Source organism: Phalangium opilio, unplaced genomic scaffold (genome assembly GCF_054372755.1).
Source record: "Phalangium opilio isolate 3A_F unplaced genomic scaffold, DU_Popi_V2 ptg000082l_1, whole genome shotgun sequence".
NCBI lineage: Eukaryota > Metazoa > Arthropoda > Arachnida > Opiliones > Phalangiidae > Phalangium > Phalangium opilio.
The window spans coordinates 11,604,627-11,619,585 of NW_028324189.1; the positions used below are offsets into that span (position 1 = coordinate 11,604,627).

The window sequence follows — 14,959 nt, forward strand, 5'->3', positions numbered from 1 at the left end:
CCAAAAAATTTTGTGGAAAACATTTTTTTTAGGGTACGGGTGCGCGTATTTCCTGGAAAAAATAATTCAAATTTTTCTATAATTTATCAATAGTTTCGTAATCAGTTACTCGTATTTCAGTAAATACATCGGACTGTTTTGTAATATAGGCTCTAGGGGTTAGTCCAGCGATTTGACAAAAACTAGTACTAGGACAGGTTGACGAACCCCTTTTAATTGACCTAAGTGGTAGCCAAGTGTCAATCTTCGGTTCTCTTTGATAATTTCTTGATAACATCATTATCACCGAGTCCCAAGATGGCGCGTAAGTAATTTAAGTTCATTTTCTCTTTATTTAAGCCTAATTACCTTAAATTTCAACTTTTTCCGCTAAGCCTAACAAATGACCCTAACTGTATGTGGTGGGATTTTGGTCTATTTTTAAATATTATTTGTCGTTTAATGTATTAGGTGGCAACCAAAGAGAATTGGCGAGACAGAAAAACCAGAAGAAACAACAAGAACAGAGTAAGAAGAAGGCTGCGGAGGAAAAGAATGGAAACAGAGGGATGACCCTCGAAGAACGTAGACATCGTGATGCTGAAGTCATGAGATTAAAACAGTTAAAAGCCTTGGAAAAAAACCAGTCTGAAACTAATGGCACTGGTACATCCAAAGCCAAATGAAGAATTTTCTCCGTTTTAAACATCCACAGCTTTCTTTAATTACAATCATTTCTTCAAAGTTTTTCTGTGTTTAGCCCTTTGCTCCTTTCCTTTTAAACCATGTAATATTTCCTTGAAATTTGTCAGAATTATGTGTTAAATGAAAAAAATTAGTTTTGAGTGGTGTTTTTTATGGAACAAGTAAAGATTTGAATAAAAATTGCTTTTGACCGAGCATTTTACTTTTGTAAATTTGTCCATAAATTTAATATCAACTTAATACATGGAATGAACATATTTAATTAATTTGGTTGAAAATGAATTTATTATTTCTGTGTGTGAATACAAGCGCAAGGTTGACACCGAGCTTGATGTTTCTGTTGTTTCATACCCTTTACATCCCCAATTAGAAATAACATAAATATAAGGATGGTAATTACTAATTACCCCTTCCCACCGTAAAAAAGACAATTACCTGATAAAAGCCAGTGTGATATCCACTCATATACCAAGACATAAGCATAGCAGATAGAGCTTCCTCATCTTTTACAGATTCCTGGTCAATAGGAAATGGAGGTGGTGGTGGAATTGGTGGCATTCTCTAGAAAATAAATTTCAATCAAAAATGATAAGTTTTACGTAAAAAAAGCTTTCCCATTCACTTAAATTAAAACTTAAAGCTTCCTTGTTATTTTTATATTAATACCATATATATTAAAACTTAGAAGCAATATTACCTGTGCAATGTTGGGAAATTGAAAAGAACCTGGCCAATGAGAAGGTGTAGCGTGAAATGACTGATTAGCCACTGAATGAAAACAAACTGGTTGATTAGTCGGGGGAGGATACCCCATATAATATTGTTCAGAAGTTAAGGATTTTTTAGATTTTCTGTGAGAATGTTGGGGCTTTTCTCCGGGTGATTTGGTTTTCTTATTTTTGGAAGATCTTTTCTCTTGAAGTTCCATTGAAACAGAATCACTGTCAACATTGGATGTTGCTGCCTGTAATGAAACTCATTAAGCAAAATTTAACTACCACTCACATTAAAATTAATAACCAACCTCTATGGCATTAATTTCCTTTAGACTATGGGCTTCTTGTTGTTCCCTGGCTTCTTTTCCTAACGAAGGTTGCAAGACTGACACAGGAACCACCTCCTCATTACCATAACCAATATATTGAACTAAGCAATTAGTCCCAGATTGGCTGATTTCTTTGATATAAGCCTCATAATTCCGTCCATCTTCGGAATAAACAGCATTGCAGAAATCACCAACTTTCCACGTTTTCTTAGGCTTGGATTTCTTCTTTTTACTACTAGAGTCTTCATTCATCTTTTTAGCAATTGCTTCCTATGGTTTGCGGATTAAATATTTCTCATTGAAGTTCAGTAGTTATCAAATCAAGTCATAAGATTTTTACGTACCTTGACTTCACCAACAGCCCTGTCATAAGCATCAATCAACGCAGAATCATCCCAAATATCTTCTTGGTCTAGACACTAAACAAGAAACCCAGAATCACAATTAGAACTAATTTTAATATAAATAGGTCAATGCATACATTTAAATCTCTTGTCCATAAAGGTTCAGCAGTTGTCACACTTTCTGCCATTTTATGAGGCAATTTCAATTCTATTTAACCATATTAATTAACTTTGCTCTTTTAAAATTACTTCGACATCTTTTGTTTTATGACAGCAACCTGACCCGAGCCCACAAGCACAAGCTGGTTTAGTTGGTTGAATCAGGTTTCGACGTTTCGATTCAGTTGGTCGAACGAATTTCGACGTTTCGATGCAGTTGGTCGAATGACGTTTCGACGTTTCAATGCAGTTGGTCGAATCACATTTCGACGTTTCAATACAGTTGGTCGAATCACGTTTCGACGTTTCGATGCAGTTGGTCGAATCGCATTTCGACGTTTCGATGCAGTTGGTCGAATCGCATTTCGACGTTTCGATGCAGTTGGTCGATTCTTGTTTCGCCGTTTTGACGGAGTTGGTCAAAAAGATGTCGACATTGTGAGGCTGTGTAAAGTTAACCGAAGCGCGCGAAATTCAAAAGTAGGCTTAAATGATGTCAAACTGTAACAGTCGCTTCCAAGTTAGTATTTCTCTAGTTAATATTCAAATTTTAATATGGTTTTATCAAAAGTTAGTGCTCTAGAAGTTCATGATTATATATTTTCAAGTATTAACGCTAATTAATTTGAAAAAAAGGTTCTAATCGTACTTACGGCGAATGGAGGAGAGTATCAAAATGGACGTAAGTTTGAGATAAATTTTCTTTTTCAATTCATAACACAAAAAACCCAGGTTAAGCAGCACAAAATTCCTATGCTTTAGAATTTTAGTCCCCTAACCATTTCTTCGGCTAACTTTGGGATCTTTACCTCATTCGAAGTATTTTTTATACTATAATCAAAAGTGCCAAGAAAATATGTTGGATTTTTTTCTATACGCCAAAATGGTTTTTTAAAGATAAAAAGCAGCTAGTGCTATAAAAGGCCATCTTGTAGCGAAGCCAGTTTGCTTTTGTACAAAACTTCCAGTGATGGCGCGACTTTAACGTGGATCCTTTTTCATAAACACAGATTAAAAAGAACACTCTGCAACATCTGGCCATTTTTTTTTGCATCTAAAACCCTAAAACAGGGAAAAATGTGTCGAATATTAATCTGGTTGCATTTTAATGTTCTTATAGGCCTAAAAAAAACATACGTTACCAATGGTTACCCTAAAAATTTGAAGGGATGACAAACAGTAAGCCTTGACTAGATATCATTTTCAAAATTTCTTAAAGCAAAAAGTTTGGGTTTAAAAAAAAAAGTAAACCTAAACCTAAACCTCGGATTACGAATCTAATTTAACAAAGTGCTGTAACAACACCGAAATTCAAGGGTTTTTAAATCCATAAATGCGAGCTTTTAAAACTGAGAGGGCCTAAATGGTTTAATCCTTGAAAAGCCTTTTTGTGTAAATTTAGGGATATGTTTCGAATGTCTAATGCCTGACTGAGTTTACAATACGTTCAAAGGTACGATAATGTATTTCTGCCGACGTAAAAAATACATTAGAGTAGTTTTCGTTAATAGAGTCAGCTTTGATTAACTTCAACTTTTGGGAAAAACAGAGGAAAACTATGTTTGAGACAGATATTATTTAAATTAGACCAGGAAAGATTTTCCATTTGAAAAATCTTTTCCAAATCGATTACTTTTCGTCGCGAAAAACTAAAAAAAAAAAGGGTTTGAGAGGTTTCTCTATTTATTAATGCGTGTTTTCGTAGGCCCGAAAGATTCAAATATTTTTCGAAGAAAAATGTCCAAATTTATTTGATTCAAGATCCGCTCGTAACTACCATTCTATTCATATACGATATGTTTAGTAAATGGCCTTATTTTGAATTATCCCATGAATGCTTAGAGTCAGTAGCTTATCTGTCGCCATTTTACAAGATGGTCGCAAATTACAACATGCTCTTATTACGCAATCAACAAAATAATTTTCAACATCAAGGGAGTCTGGAACTCTGGAGTGAATAAATTTCCCAATAGAAATATTGATTGGAGGAATGTAATATATTCCTTATCTGAGGGCGTTGTTTTTGAATCACATTTTCGAGGGATATTACGTACATTTTTATCGGGGGGAAAATGGGTTTTTTGCTTTGTAAAATGACATGAGCGCTCACGGCAACGTATCTACAAAGAAATCCCTTAAATATACGGTTCGTTTGATTCGTCGGACTTAAAAGGAGACGGAGTTCACGTTGTACAATAGTTTGAATATTAAGAAAAACAAATATGTTTTGAACTGCATACGGAAATGGGTACACGATACATCTATTATAAGTTTATAAGATGTGTTCCATAAGTATATGACACTAATGCAAGAGACTTACAGCTCGAGCTAGTTCGAGAACGACGGAAGCAAGAATTGAAGTACTACACTCGGTGGTTAATCTTCCTATTTAGTCTGTGCTAAGCCTTTGACGGCGACTCACCAGGCGTATTCGCTTTACCTCGAATATATGACCTACTTTGTCACTTCATGACAAGCTCCAGTTTGTAACCAGTGACAAACTTATGGAACATATCTTATGACCTTATGATCTATTTATAGCCATTTTTAGGCTTATCAGTGTTGCGTAATGACTCAGAAACTGAGTGATTGGTACAGTTACTATGCATTTGGATGGAAATATTAATCCGTTATCTTTACATTTGAACCAGAAACAAAAAATTTCATGCTTTGTATTTACATGTCATCATTCTTTTGTTTACTCTGTTTATATATATATATATAGAATGAAATAGGGGCTTATCTATTTTAAGCCAATGCCGAGATTCTCTAATCCTGTGTAAAAATAATCCGAACGCATAGAAAGGTTGCCCTTCCGCACAGAAAAAGGGGCAAGCAAAAGTTATTAAAAATATTTTTAGTACTATTTTTGAATCGAAACTGAATTTTATCAGGAAAAAAAACAGCTTTTCAGTTCAGATTTTTAAGCCGATTTATTTGCCTTGGTTTCTAGGAAGTGTTTACTTTGAATGAAAGGTTTCGTAAAGACATTGGTCAGGTCACGTTATGGGATTGTAGAGCAAGAAAATCTATGCATTTCCAAGAACATTTGTTATTTTGGGCTCAAAGTTTTAATTATATATACCTAAGCCTAACACGAGAGCGCCTACCTTCCCCCTACTTCTCGGAATTTCTTAAATATCAATACAATTTGCTCGATCCACACTCTTCATTGTAATACCAACTAAAAGCGACATTTTTAAACTCATAATCGTCCTTGATTTTTGCTGTTTGTTCCGAAATGCCGCATTCATACAACTTTTTATGTAAAATATCGAATCATAACAACTACCCAATTAAAATCTAATTTCTCATATCGATTAAAGTTAATGTCAAATTGCAATACATAAATTAATTTCTTAATTTTTGGCCCTTTGTGTGTTTGAAAAGTGTCCTAGTTTCGCCAAAGAGTGTGTATAAATGCAGTTTGTTTTAAGGACTGCGAAGAAAATTTGTTTTTGTACATTATTATTATAAAATGAGTAAGGGCAGAAGTGAGATGAGACCAGAAGTACTGAGCTAACCAAATTCTTCACTCGGCGAAAGTGAATATTCTTGATAACACACCAACGGTTTACCCTCTAGTAGCGGTTTCTGAATTTTCCCTCCAAAACGTGAGACGCTCTAGGTGGTAGACGGCCGAACTAGATTCAAGGAGCCGCGCCCGTGTTCCGCCGCTTTAGGTTGAGGGGAAGGGGGTAGGAAATGTTTTTGGAACTCGACCAATTTTTTTCTCAGTAGTGTAGGCGCGATTGAAGCGGCATAAAATCCTCAAATTTGTTCACTAGTGCCAGGATCTACTACCAATGCTAGAGCCCTTCACATCTAGTCTCATCTCACTTCTGGTAAGGGTAGCGAGTTTCAAATGGTTACAATATTCAAAAACTTCGGTATTTCCAACAGATACCTATTTGATCCATTCTACACCTCAAGCCACGTTTGCAGGTAAGCTTTTCAGCTCGCGACACAGACACCGGATGCGAAAACGTATACCGGAACTTAGAATTTAATAAATTCCGAAAAGTTTTGATGAAAAGATATATTAGGGCGTTGTCTAGAACCTATACGTCCATAACCCCAATTGTACCGTCTTCCAACCTACCTTTAAGCTATACTATACTTAAGCCGTGTTATTTTTATTGATACGTCAAGAACATAGCTGTTTGATGGATAGTGGGGCTAAGTCGATCTATAACGCAAAATCCAGAAGAAAAAAAATACAGAGGAAAAAAAAATCACAGTGCATCTGCCTTGATGAATTCTGAAGACTAAAACTGTACCATATAAAAAAGAACAACAAAAAAACTAAAGGTTACAAAGGGTTTTGCATAATATTTTAACCGCGTTATCTTAGAATATGTTAACGGCGCTCATTTCGTTAATTATTATGGTGAAATGAATAAAGAACTTTTAAAATGATCAAGCACGCTATTCCAGACAAGTTCTCAGAATTTAAATTCGCCGACGAAACGTTTTCGCGCGTGTTGAAGTCTACCCGAATTTAATCCTCTCTAAGCCAATCAAATTTACTTATTGATCTCTAATAAAAGGGTCTATAAGTGGTTGTAATTAATAGACTAGAACACGAATTGATCCATTAAATATTGTTCAATTTTCCAGTAATAACGGATAAAAGACTTAAAATTAAAATCCTATTTCAAAAGTTTCCAAAACTTTTATAATACTTTAGAAGCAATCTCTCGTAGACCTACCGCATTATGATGCTTCCTCTAGAGTATATGAACCAAAAACACTTTAAATTTAAGCCTTTTAAACTTTCAGAAGCCTTTCTAAAATCATCTTTAAAATCCCCCCCCCCCCAAACAAAAATTTAATTTCCGTTTTTATAGGGGGCCAAGTTTCATTTCCGAAATTTATTCCATCAAACAAAGAATAAAATTATTTTAATTCAACCGCAAAACGCAAAGAAAGATTTTTTTTCTTTTTTCACCCAAGAATATAGAATTTAAAACTGTCTCCGGATTGGCTTACTTATGAATACGTTGTGGTTATGAAAGGGGCGCAAACAAAGGGGGAAAGGAAATTAAATCCCGATAAAAGGGCGGTTAACTGTTCCGCTTTTAATTGTCGGTGAATATCTTAGAACACCCGCCATCAACATCACAATGCCAGAAACCAAATTTTTGAAAATAGGGGTAGGACACTTTACTAAGATCATTTGCACCACGATAATTATTGTAGATGGTGGGAGGAGACTGACTCAATCTTTTATTGACGTCGACATATTCCAACTATCACGAGCTTAATTAAGTACACGCCCCCATTACAACGCTTCTTTCTCGAGTAAAGAAGAAGAGTTAAGAATTTCCCGATTTAATTTATATAAAATTAGTCTTAGGTCAATAAAGAGTCTACTGACTACGATTTTTGGCGCAAAATGTATGTTTTGAAACGCCGAAAATTGGACCGTAGCCGACACTCCGTTTGCAGCCCCGCAACCTCTTTCATCTAAAGTCTATTAACTTGCAAATGATTTCGCAGCTTCGCGGCAGTTAAAATGCGCGGGAAAAGGGTTGTAGGGAGGTCAGATTAGTTTGGAAATTCTCGCGTACTCTTGCGAACAATAGATAATTGTATTCTGTAAGAGGGAATCTCAAGAATTCAATAAGAAAAAGGCGGGAAGATTCGGAAAGACAATGAGAAAACGCTTCAGGGGGGTTCTCATAGATCTAAGAAAAGAGAGAGAGAGAGAGAAAGTTGATATCATTAATATCTTTCAACTTAGGAAGATCCCAAAGAAATTAATTTTACCAAGATTAGGGTTCGCGCAAGTGGCGGAAGGTCTTTGATGTTTATCTCCACACGCCCATCTCTTTCAGGATTGACTTATCGTGAGCCGGGCTTTGCAGTAGGCAACTAACTGATCTGGATATTCCAGTCTCTAGTTAATGGTATCTGTCTAAACTCTAAAGCGTTCTGGAATGCAGAAGCGAATGATCTAATTTTGAACCCAATTTCTAGGACTTACCAACTTTGAACTTTTCATCGGATTTGTTTAACTCTCTATCTTATCTTGTAAACATCCGATCCAAGTCAAAACTCAAAAGGCAATTTAAAGCGCAGTATTATTCCGAATAAGAGGATTTAATTCAGAGAAAATCTATGATTAAAATTAGTAAAGCGATACTTTAACGATTCAAAAAGCGTATTTAAAATCTAGGGATGTTTTAAATTGGAGTTTTCATAGCCGCGGTTGAGCTAAATTGGAGTTTTCATAGTCGCGGTTGAGATAAATTGGAGTTTTCATAGTCGCGGTTGAGATAAATTGGAGTTTTCATAGTCGCGGTTGTGTTAAATTGGAGTTTTGATAGTCGCGGTTGTGTTAAATTGGAGTTTTGATAGTCGCGGTTGAGATAAATTGGAGTTTTGATAGTTGCGGTTGAGATAAATTGGAGTTTTGATAGTTGCGGTTGAGATAAATTGGAGTTTTGATAGTTGCGGTTGAGATAAATTGGAGCTTTGGTACCTTCAGTTGTTTTAAAATGAACGATTGAAACCCTCGTTTGCTTTAAAACTGAGTTTCCATAGCCACGGTTGTTAAATATATATTACTGCATTTAAGTATCACTTTAAGCAAACTAAAGGGAGCCAATTTAGAAAATCTATACCATTATTAATTGTAGAATAATTTGCTTGACGATTTGCGTCAATTGAGTCATTGTTGAAAACTTTCTATAATGACATCGACTCGTGCGTGCGTAAATTTTGTTTCAAATAAATAATAAAACTATATAAAGCGCCTCTCCCTAATAAGCACTTTCAAAATCGAGCCATTCAATTTAAATAAAAATGTCAAAGAATAGATGAGCTAGCTCCTTTCTCTATTGTTCGCAGATATTCTGAAAACATTTCTTTCGAATTGATCGGAAGCAAAACGGTAACTAGATTTTCAAACAGGGAAGCTAGTTCCGAGGAATTTTGAATGTATTTCTCTGGCATTTCAAAAGGAACAAAACAGACAGAACTAGATACAAAAGCGAGGATGAGAACTTAATGAAAAGGTGGTGCTGAATGTACATTAAAATATAAAGGATTAAATAGAATTCCCTCCGCGTTAAGATGAAAACTTTGAGACTGGCTTAAGTGTTACTGCTATAGAAATAAAATAATTAAAGACAGTAGAACTAGCTAGCTGTCAAGTCTCTCAAAAAATACGTCCTGTCTTTTTAATAGAATATTAAATTTCAGGTTTTATATTACGAATTATACAAATAAGTATGACACTTTACAATTTACCTTTATGCAAATTTTCTTTAAAGAAGGTTCATTTCTTCCCATGATTGAGGTTTTTGTACAAAGCATTGTCAGGCAGTCAACTCTGAAACTAGGGGTCGCAAAACATTGTTTTACCTTCATTAAAGTGTCACACTTTTTGTTGTTATCTTACTTATGATACGGGCGAATTTTACTCAGAAATGGAAAAGAGAGAAAATAATTATGTTTTCATACAAACTAATTAAAGTTTTGACTCGTTTCCTGACCAAAATGTGAGTGTATGGTTACTTTTAAATAACCTTTTTTGATTATTAAGGGCTAAAAATAAACTCAAAAAAAGAAAAAAAATATTAATAATAAAAATAAATAGAATTTTCTTAGGAAACATGATGGAAGTCTGATATATATATATGTACAATGATTAATTAGAAAATACTAATTAAAACTATAGGCGTAACTAAGAATCTATACTTTATAAAAGGAAAATAAATAGTCAAAGTTTCCATCTCGGTCTACTCCCAAACAGTTATGATAAGATCTTAAAGCAATCTTAGATATAAAATAACAACATAAAACTTTTTGTTCTTTTCCTAAACAAAATATTTCATACATCAAATTGAAACTTGGTTTTTCCCACAATATTAATGAATCTATGAGAAGTTACCTTATCTTTGTAGAGACATAAATCTAGGAAAATACGAATAGACATTTGACAAATAGACCTCATAGTTTCTTTCAAAAATAAATAAGTGAATAAATAAATAAAAGAAGACAAAGAAAATAATCCAGAACGAGTCTTTATGCTCGGTAAAAGTTTTGACAAGAATCCGAACAAAGTTAGGTGGCGTAAGTGGCTGTATTTGATTGACACTTGAAACAAATACTTTGGGTTTAAAATCCTAAATTCTCAAGAGAATTTGAGTCTTGTCCCTCTACGGACGAACTCAGGATGATGCAAAGTTTCAATATTAAAATTTTGGCAGGCATAACTCAAAAGTACGAGAAGTTTTCGTGATAAAAACCTCGTTAAAACTAAATTTATTCTTTACGAAGAGTTTAAAATTGTTCTAAATCCTTTTACCGCCAAATTTAGAACAACGGAAAATTTATCAAACCATCATAAAATCAAAAATGTTATTTTAAGCACGTAAATTTACTCATTAGCAACTTTTCAAACTGGTATGGGAAGAGATCATTATTTCGAATTGTTGGTGACGTCACTTTAGGGTATTTTAAACCATTGAATGAGCCCCAGGGATGTTTCGTTACGAGCCTTCATTTCCAAGTAACGAAAATTGACTTTGACAAATTCTAACTTTAACATAAAAGGGCAATATGGATCCTATTATTAAAGAAAGTTCTTAAAAAAGGAAACCGGAACAAGGAACTTCCTAGAAAAGGAAATTTATATACCGTATTAAGGTCGGTAAAGAAAATAAAATGATTGATTTAATGCCTAAATTGTTTCGCTAGCGTTTGTCTTCAAGATGGCATAGAACGAGAAACATTCAATTTATCTTTTCAAGGGTAAACACGGAAAAACATTAGACCAAGGCTTAGAGTAGATCATATAAGATAAAAGTGTGTCTATTAATAAAGTTAGGTTTAAGTTGTTTTTTGGTTTCCGTTACGAAGATAATTATTTATTTAAAGTTTAAAAAAAAAATATTTTTAAAAAGAATACACCAGGGTATTGCGGGTACGCCTTTTTACAGGGGCCCATAGGAAATACGTTATGTCATTTGCGCCTATAAGTTTGCTCCACTCATTTCAAATATTTTTTAAAGGAAAGAAAATAAATTATTAAAAAGGGATTTTAACACTTTAGTAATGGCGATTTAATTATTTATATTACGTCATTATTCTCTCATATTATTAATTATTAATATTACGTCATAATTTTGTTATATTTCAAAGAATTGGGAGAGGTTCTTCTACTGTGTAGTTTTCGTGGGGCATCATTCTTTAAACTAGCTAGAAAATATTTTTTAAATCTCTTTCTATCTTGAAAAAAAAATACACCCCCATATTTAAAATGGTTGCCAGAAGCTTTAACTGGGCAATACCCGTCCCCTTTTCTAGTTAACAAAAAGAGAAAACGCCTTAAGGCGTCCAGTACTGAATTTATATTCTTGTCGACCCAAAAACACCTTGCCGGTCACATAAGACTTTAAAATCCATTCTTCTAAAACTAAATGCAATACTTATGACTCATTCAAAGCCTCAAAACAGAGTAATAGCATTTTTTTCATGAAAAATTTCCACTTTACTATCTTTCCTATTTCTTCAACCGGCTACCAGCAAGACTAAAAACTAGCCTAGTTCTCTAGTGCCCTATAACACCGAACCTATTTCTTTCTTCATTTCAGACAACAGCCAAAAACAATCACTCAAAACTTAACTCCCACACCATGGTCATCATCATGGACGTTGAAATTTAGAAGAGGACTAGAAAAAACGTTTTTCCTACCCAGTACAGCATAGGTTCATAAGATATGTTGGCCATAAGTTTGTCACTGGTTATAAAACTGGAGCTTGTCATGAAGTGAATGAGGTAGGTCATAGATTCGAGGTAAAGCGACGCCTGGTGAGGCGCTTTCAAAGTTCAGACTAAATATGGAGATGGAAGTCCTGCAAAATTAACCGAGTGTTGCAATTCAATTCTCGCTTGTCGCTCTCGAACTAGCTCGAGCTGTAAGCCTCCCCTAGGATTACGAAGTATAGAAAGTGTCATACTTATGGAACATATCACTTATAAACTTATGGTACAGTGAAATTACTTCCTTCTATACCATAGCTTTGAGCTTCTAAAATTCAAGACCTTGATATACCAGATAAAACCAATCCTTTTTTATGCCCCTACATACGCCTAGCTTTAAACAGTGTTGTAATTAAATTTAAATGACCTTGAAATACTAGAAAATTAATATCTCTTTGGGACATAGACGGTTTTAGTTTAAAAAAAATAAACGAAGGGTCCAGTTTTCCTTTCACCTATTGGGTCTAAGATCCGTGGCATCTTGAGGGAACGAAACAAATTTTGTTTTCAGCCACGTTTAGAGCTAAGATAGATATTGTATACAACAAGAGAGGTGATCATTGGGGTCAGTCATTCTCAGTGTAAGTCGGACACGGAGAAGCCGAGTCGAAATCAATAGAAAACCATTAAGACTTTTAGGAAGCAATCTAAGAAAAATAAAATAGACGGTTGTTTCTCGCCAGAATTGTCGGACATGCACTACTACTACTACAACTAAAGTACTAGCTATATGATTGGCTGATACCTACGCAAGGAAACTATATTACAGGAGTGATATTTTCTATTTTTGACAACAATATGGAACAACTAGGAGCGCTTCAACTTCATCTTGAGAGTTGAAAAAGAAAAAAAAAATGGGGAAGTAGGAATAGAAAACGGATTTATCAAGGTATCGGAACTTCGGAAGAGTCTGCGAAAGGAAGCTATTCTTTTTAATGGGTTAATATTTCACCCAATCATTCGACCATTTTTTAACTACTCAGTTCATTTTTTTCTTTTTCTTCATGTTACTGGTCATAACTTACGCTTCATAAGTAAGATGTATCGCTTTATTCCGTTGTTAAATATATGATCAATTTCAATTAACAATTTTCTACGATGTTGCTCTAAAATTTAGTGAAAATGGATTGTGGTTACCCCAATCCATTTTCTAAAAGAGTATTTCTATAGGTTCGACTACGTCATTTAAGACATTTTGGTGGTAAACTATGGTTATGTATTATTTAGCGTGAAGAATTGTGTAATAAAGGTAAGTTTTAGTTTTCTTATTAATATTCTAGAAGAATACAACCCTTACGGAGTACTAAAGTTTAACATAGAAAAGGTATGTCTTTCTCAAGTTGTGTACTTGGTTTTTATTGATCTCTGAACATCTGACTAGTGTCATTGTTACGTAATTTAAAGAACAGTAAAAAACCGAAATTCATTTATTTTTAGAATTGCTAAAAGAAATTTTTAAAATATATATATTATTGCGGATTTTTTTTATAATTTTGGTGAAATTGCTGACGGAAATGCAATGATTAGAAAGGAAGTAAATCCTGTTTACCTTTGTCGCTCTGCTTGGAAAATAAGGCTTGTTTCTTAATTATTTCCTACCGCAAGAAAAAGGAGACAAGATGACGTAAACCGTATTATTCATTCTTCCTTAAAATTAAATAAAATTCCCGTGGAAAATAATTAGAATTTTTCAGCTCAGAATTCCAAAGAAAACAAACATTTTCAGCTTCACTTTTAAGTAGATTAATAGGAATAAAAAAAAACCTCGGTCTTAGGCTCCCAACCATATTCATCGACTATATCCCGCAGATAATTTTTAACTCCCATAAATTTTTTTATCTATGAAAAAGTCTTTGGTCTTTCAATTTTTTTTATTTTATAATGCCGGACCAAAAATATTTTTCTTTGGGGTTAAAAACCCGTTTCCGTACTAGGGGAGGGGATAATAAGAAAATGGAGTGGAGATGAAGGCTTAGGGGATGGGATGGGGATGTATGGAGCAGTAGCCCAACCGAAAGTTTATTCGGTTTATTTTTGGTTCTAGCTATAGAGAATCCAGAAGTAAATGAAAATATTTTTCTGAAGTCGCTATTATGAACCACCAGAAATTCGGCAACGGTAAATCCACCAGAGAAAGAGAGAGAGAGAAGTTGATAAGCCATCAGACGTAAATTAACCCTAAAGTTATCATAACACGTTTATTATGTTTGCATTCTGATATATCGCTATGCATAAATTACCTAAACAAATTTGTACACTGTCACGAAGTAATAGAAACGACACGTAAATACTTATTGCACCACCATGATACTTCTAGATGTAGGAGGAGCATTTATCATATTCATCAAGGCATAAACGTGACGCAAATGTTACCAGCTACAGAAGAACACGCCCACTCCGTAACGTTTCATCCATACAGTGTTGAAATCAGGATTTTACCGTTATGCTATTTTCTGACGTCAGCAATCCTGTGTTATGGAGATAATAAGTGTACCTACTCTTTATACTCCCTTTAATGGTGACATGTTTTTCTCCGTCCTTATCAAGCCATAACTCTGAGCATTTCGTAAGGTTATTTACTTCTGAAAGCAAACTGTATCCAGTTATGTTGTGAGTAAAATTAAGTTTAAAAGTTTTAGAGTGCATGATGGGTGGCACGTATGCAATGCCTTTTCGACCGTAAAATTCATTTTAGTCCTTTAGTCCTTCGCCGGAATAAGTAGATCTTTGCATAACGCGGTCAGGCATTACGTTTAGCGTTTCAATTTATATATTACCAAAGGCAAATAGAATGAACAGAGAGTATGAATATTCCTTTTACTCTCTAACAAACCAGCGCTCTATTTTATGACGTTAAATTTTTTCCTTTCTCCGAGATTTTTGAGACATTCGAGACGTTATTGGATCTAGGTGATCATAGATTTTTTAGTGCAAATCTACGTTTTGCCTTCA

General features: G+C 34.3%; 2 protein-coding genes across 2 annotated transcripts; one reads left to right on the plus strand and one right to left on the minus strand.

The window, feature by feature from the left end:
- Positions 1 to 111: 111 nt before the first annotated feature.
- LOC149651693 (modifier of protein aggregation 4) lies at positions 112 to 896 on the plus strand. The gene is made up of 2 exons (XM_089848715.1): positions 112 to 304; positions 451 to 896. The coding sequence occupies exons 1-2, from the start codon at positions 298 to 300 to the stop codon at positions 663 to 665; spliced, it is 222 nt and encodes a 73-aa protein (XP_089704841.1). The 5' UTR covers positions 112 to 297; the 3' UTR covers positions 666 to 896.
- On the minus strand, positions 882 to 2,372 carry Smn (survival motor neuron). The gene is made up of 6 exons (XM_089848710.1): positions 2,211 to 2,372; positions 2,074 to 2,148; positions 1,709 to 1,999; positions 1,382 to 1,648; positions 1,120 to 1,245; positions 882 to 1,036 (listed from the first exon to the last, which is right to left on the minus strand). Exons 1-6 carry the CDS (start codon positions 2,259 to 2,261, stop codon positions 971 to 973), a joined length of 876 nt encoding a protein of 291 aa, XP_089704836.1. The 5' UTR covers positions 2,262 to 2,372; the 3' UTR covers positions 882 to 970.
- Positions 2,373 to 14,959: the final 12,587 nt, after the last annotated feature.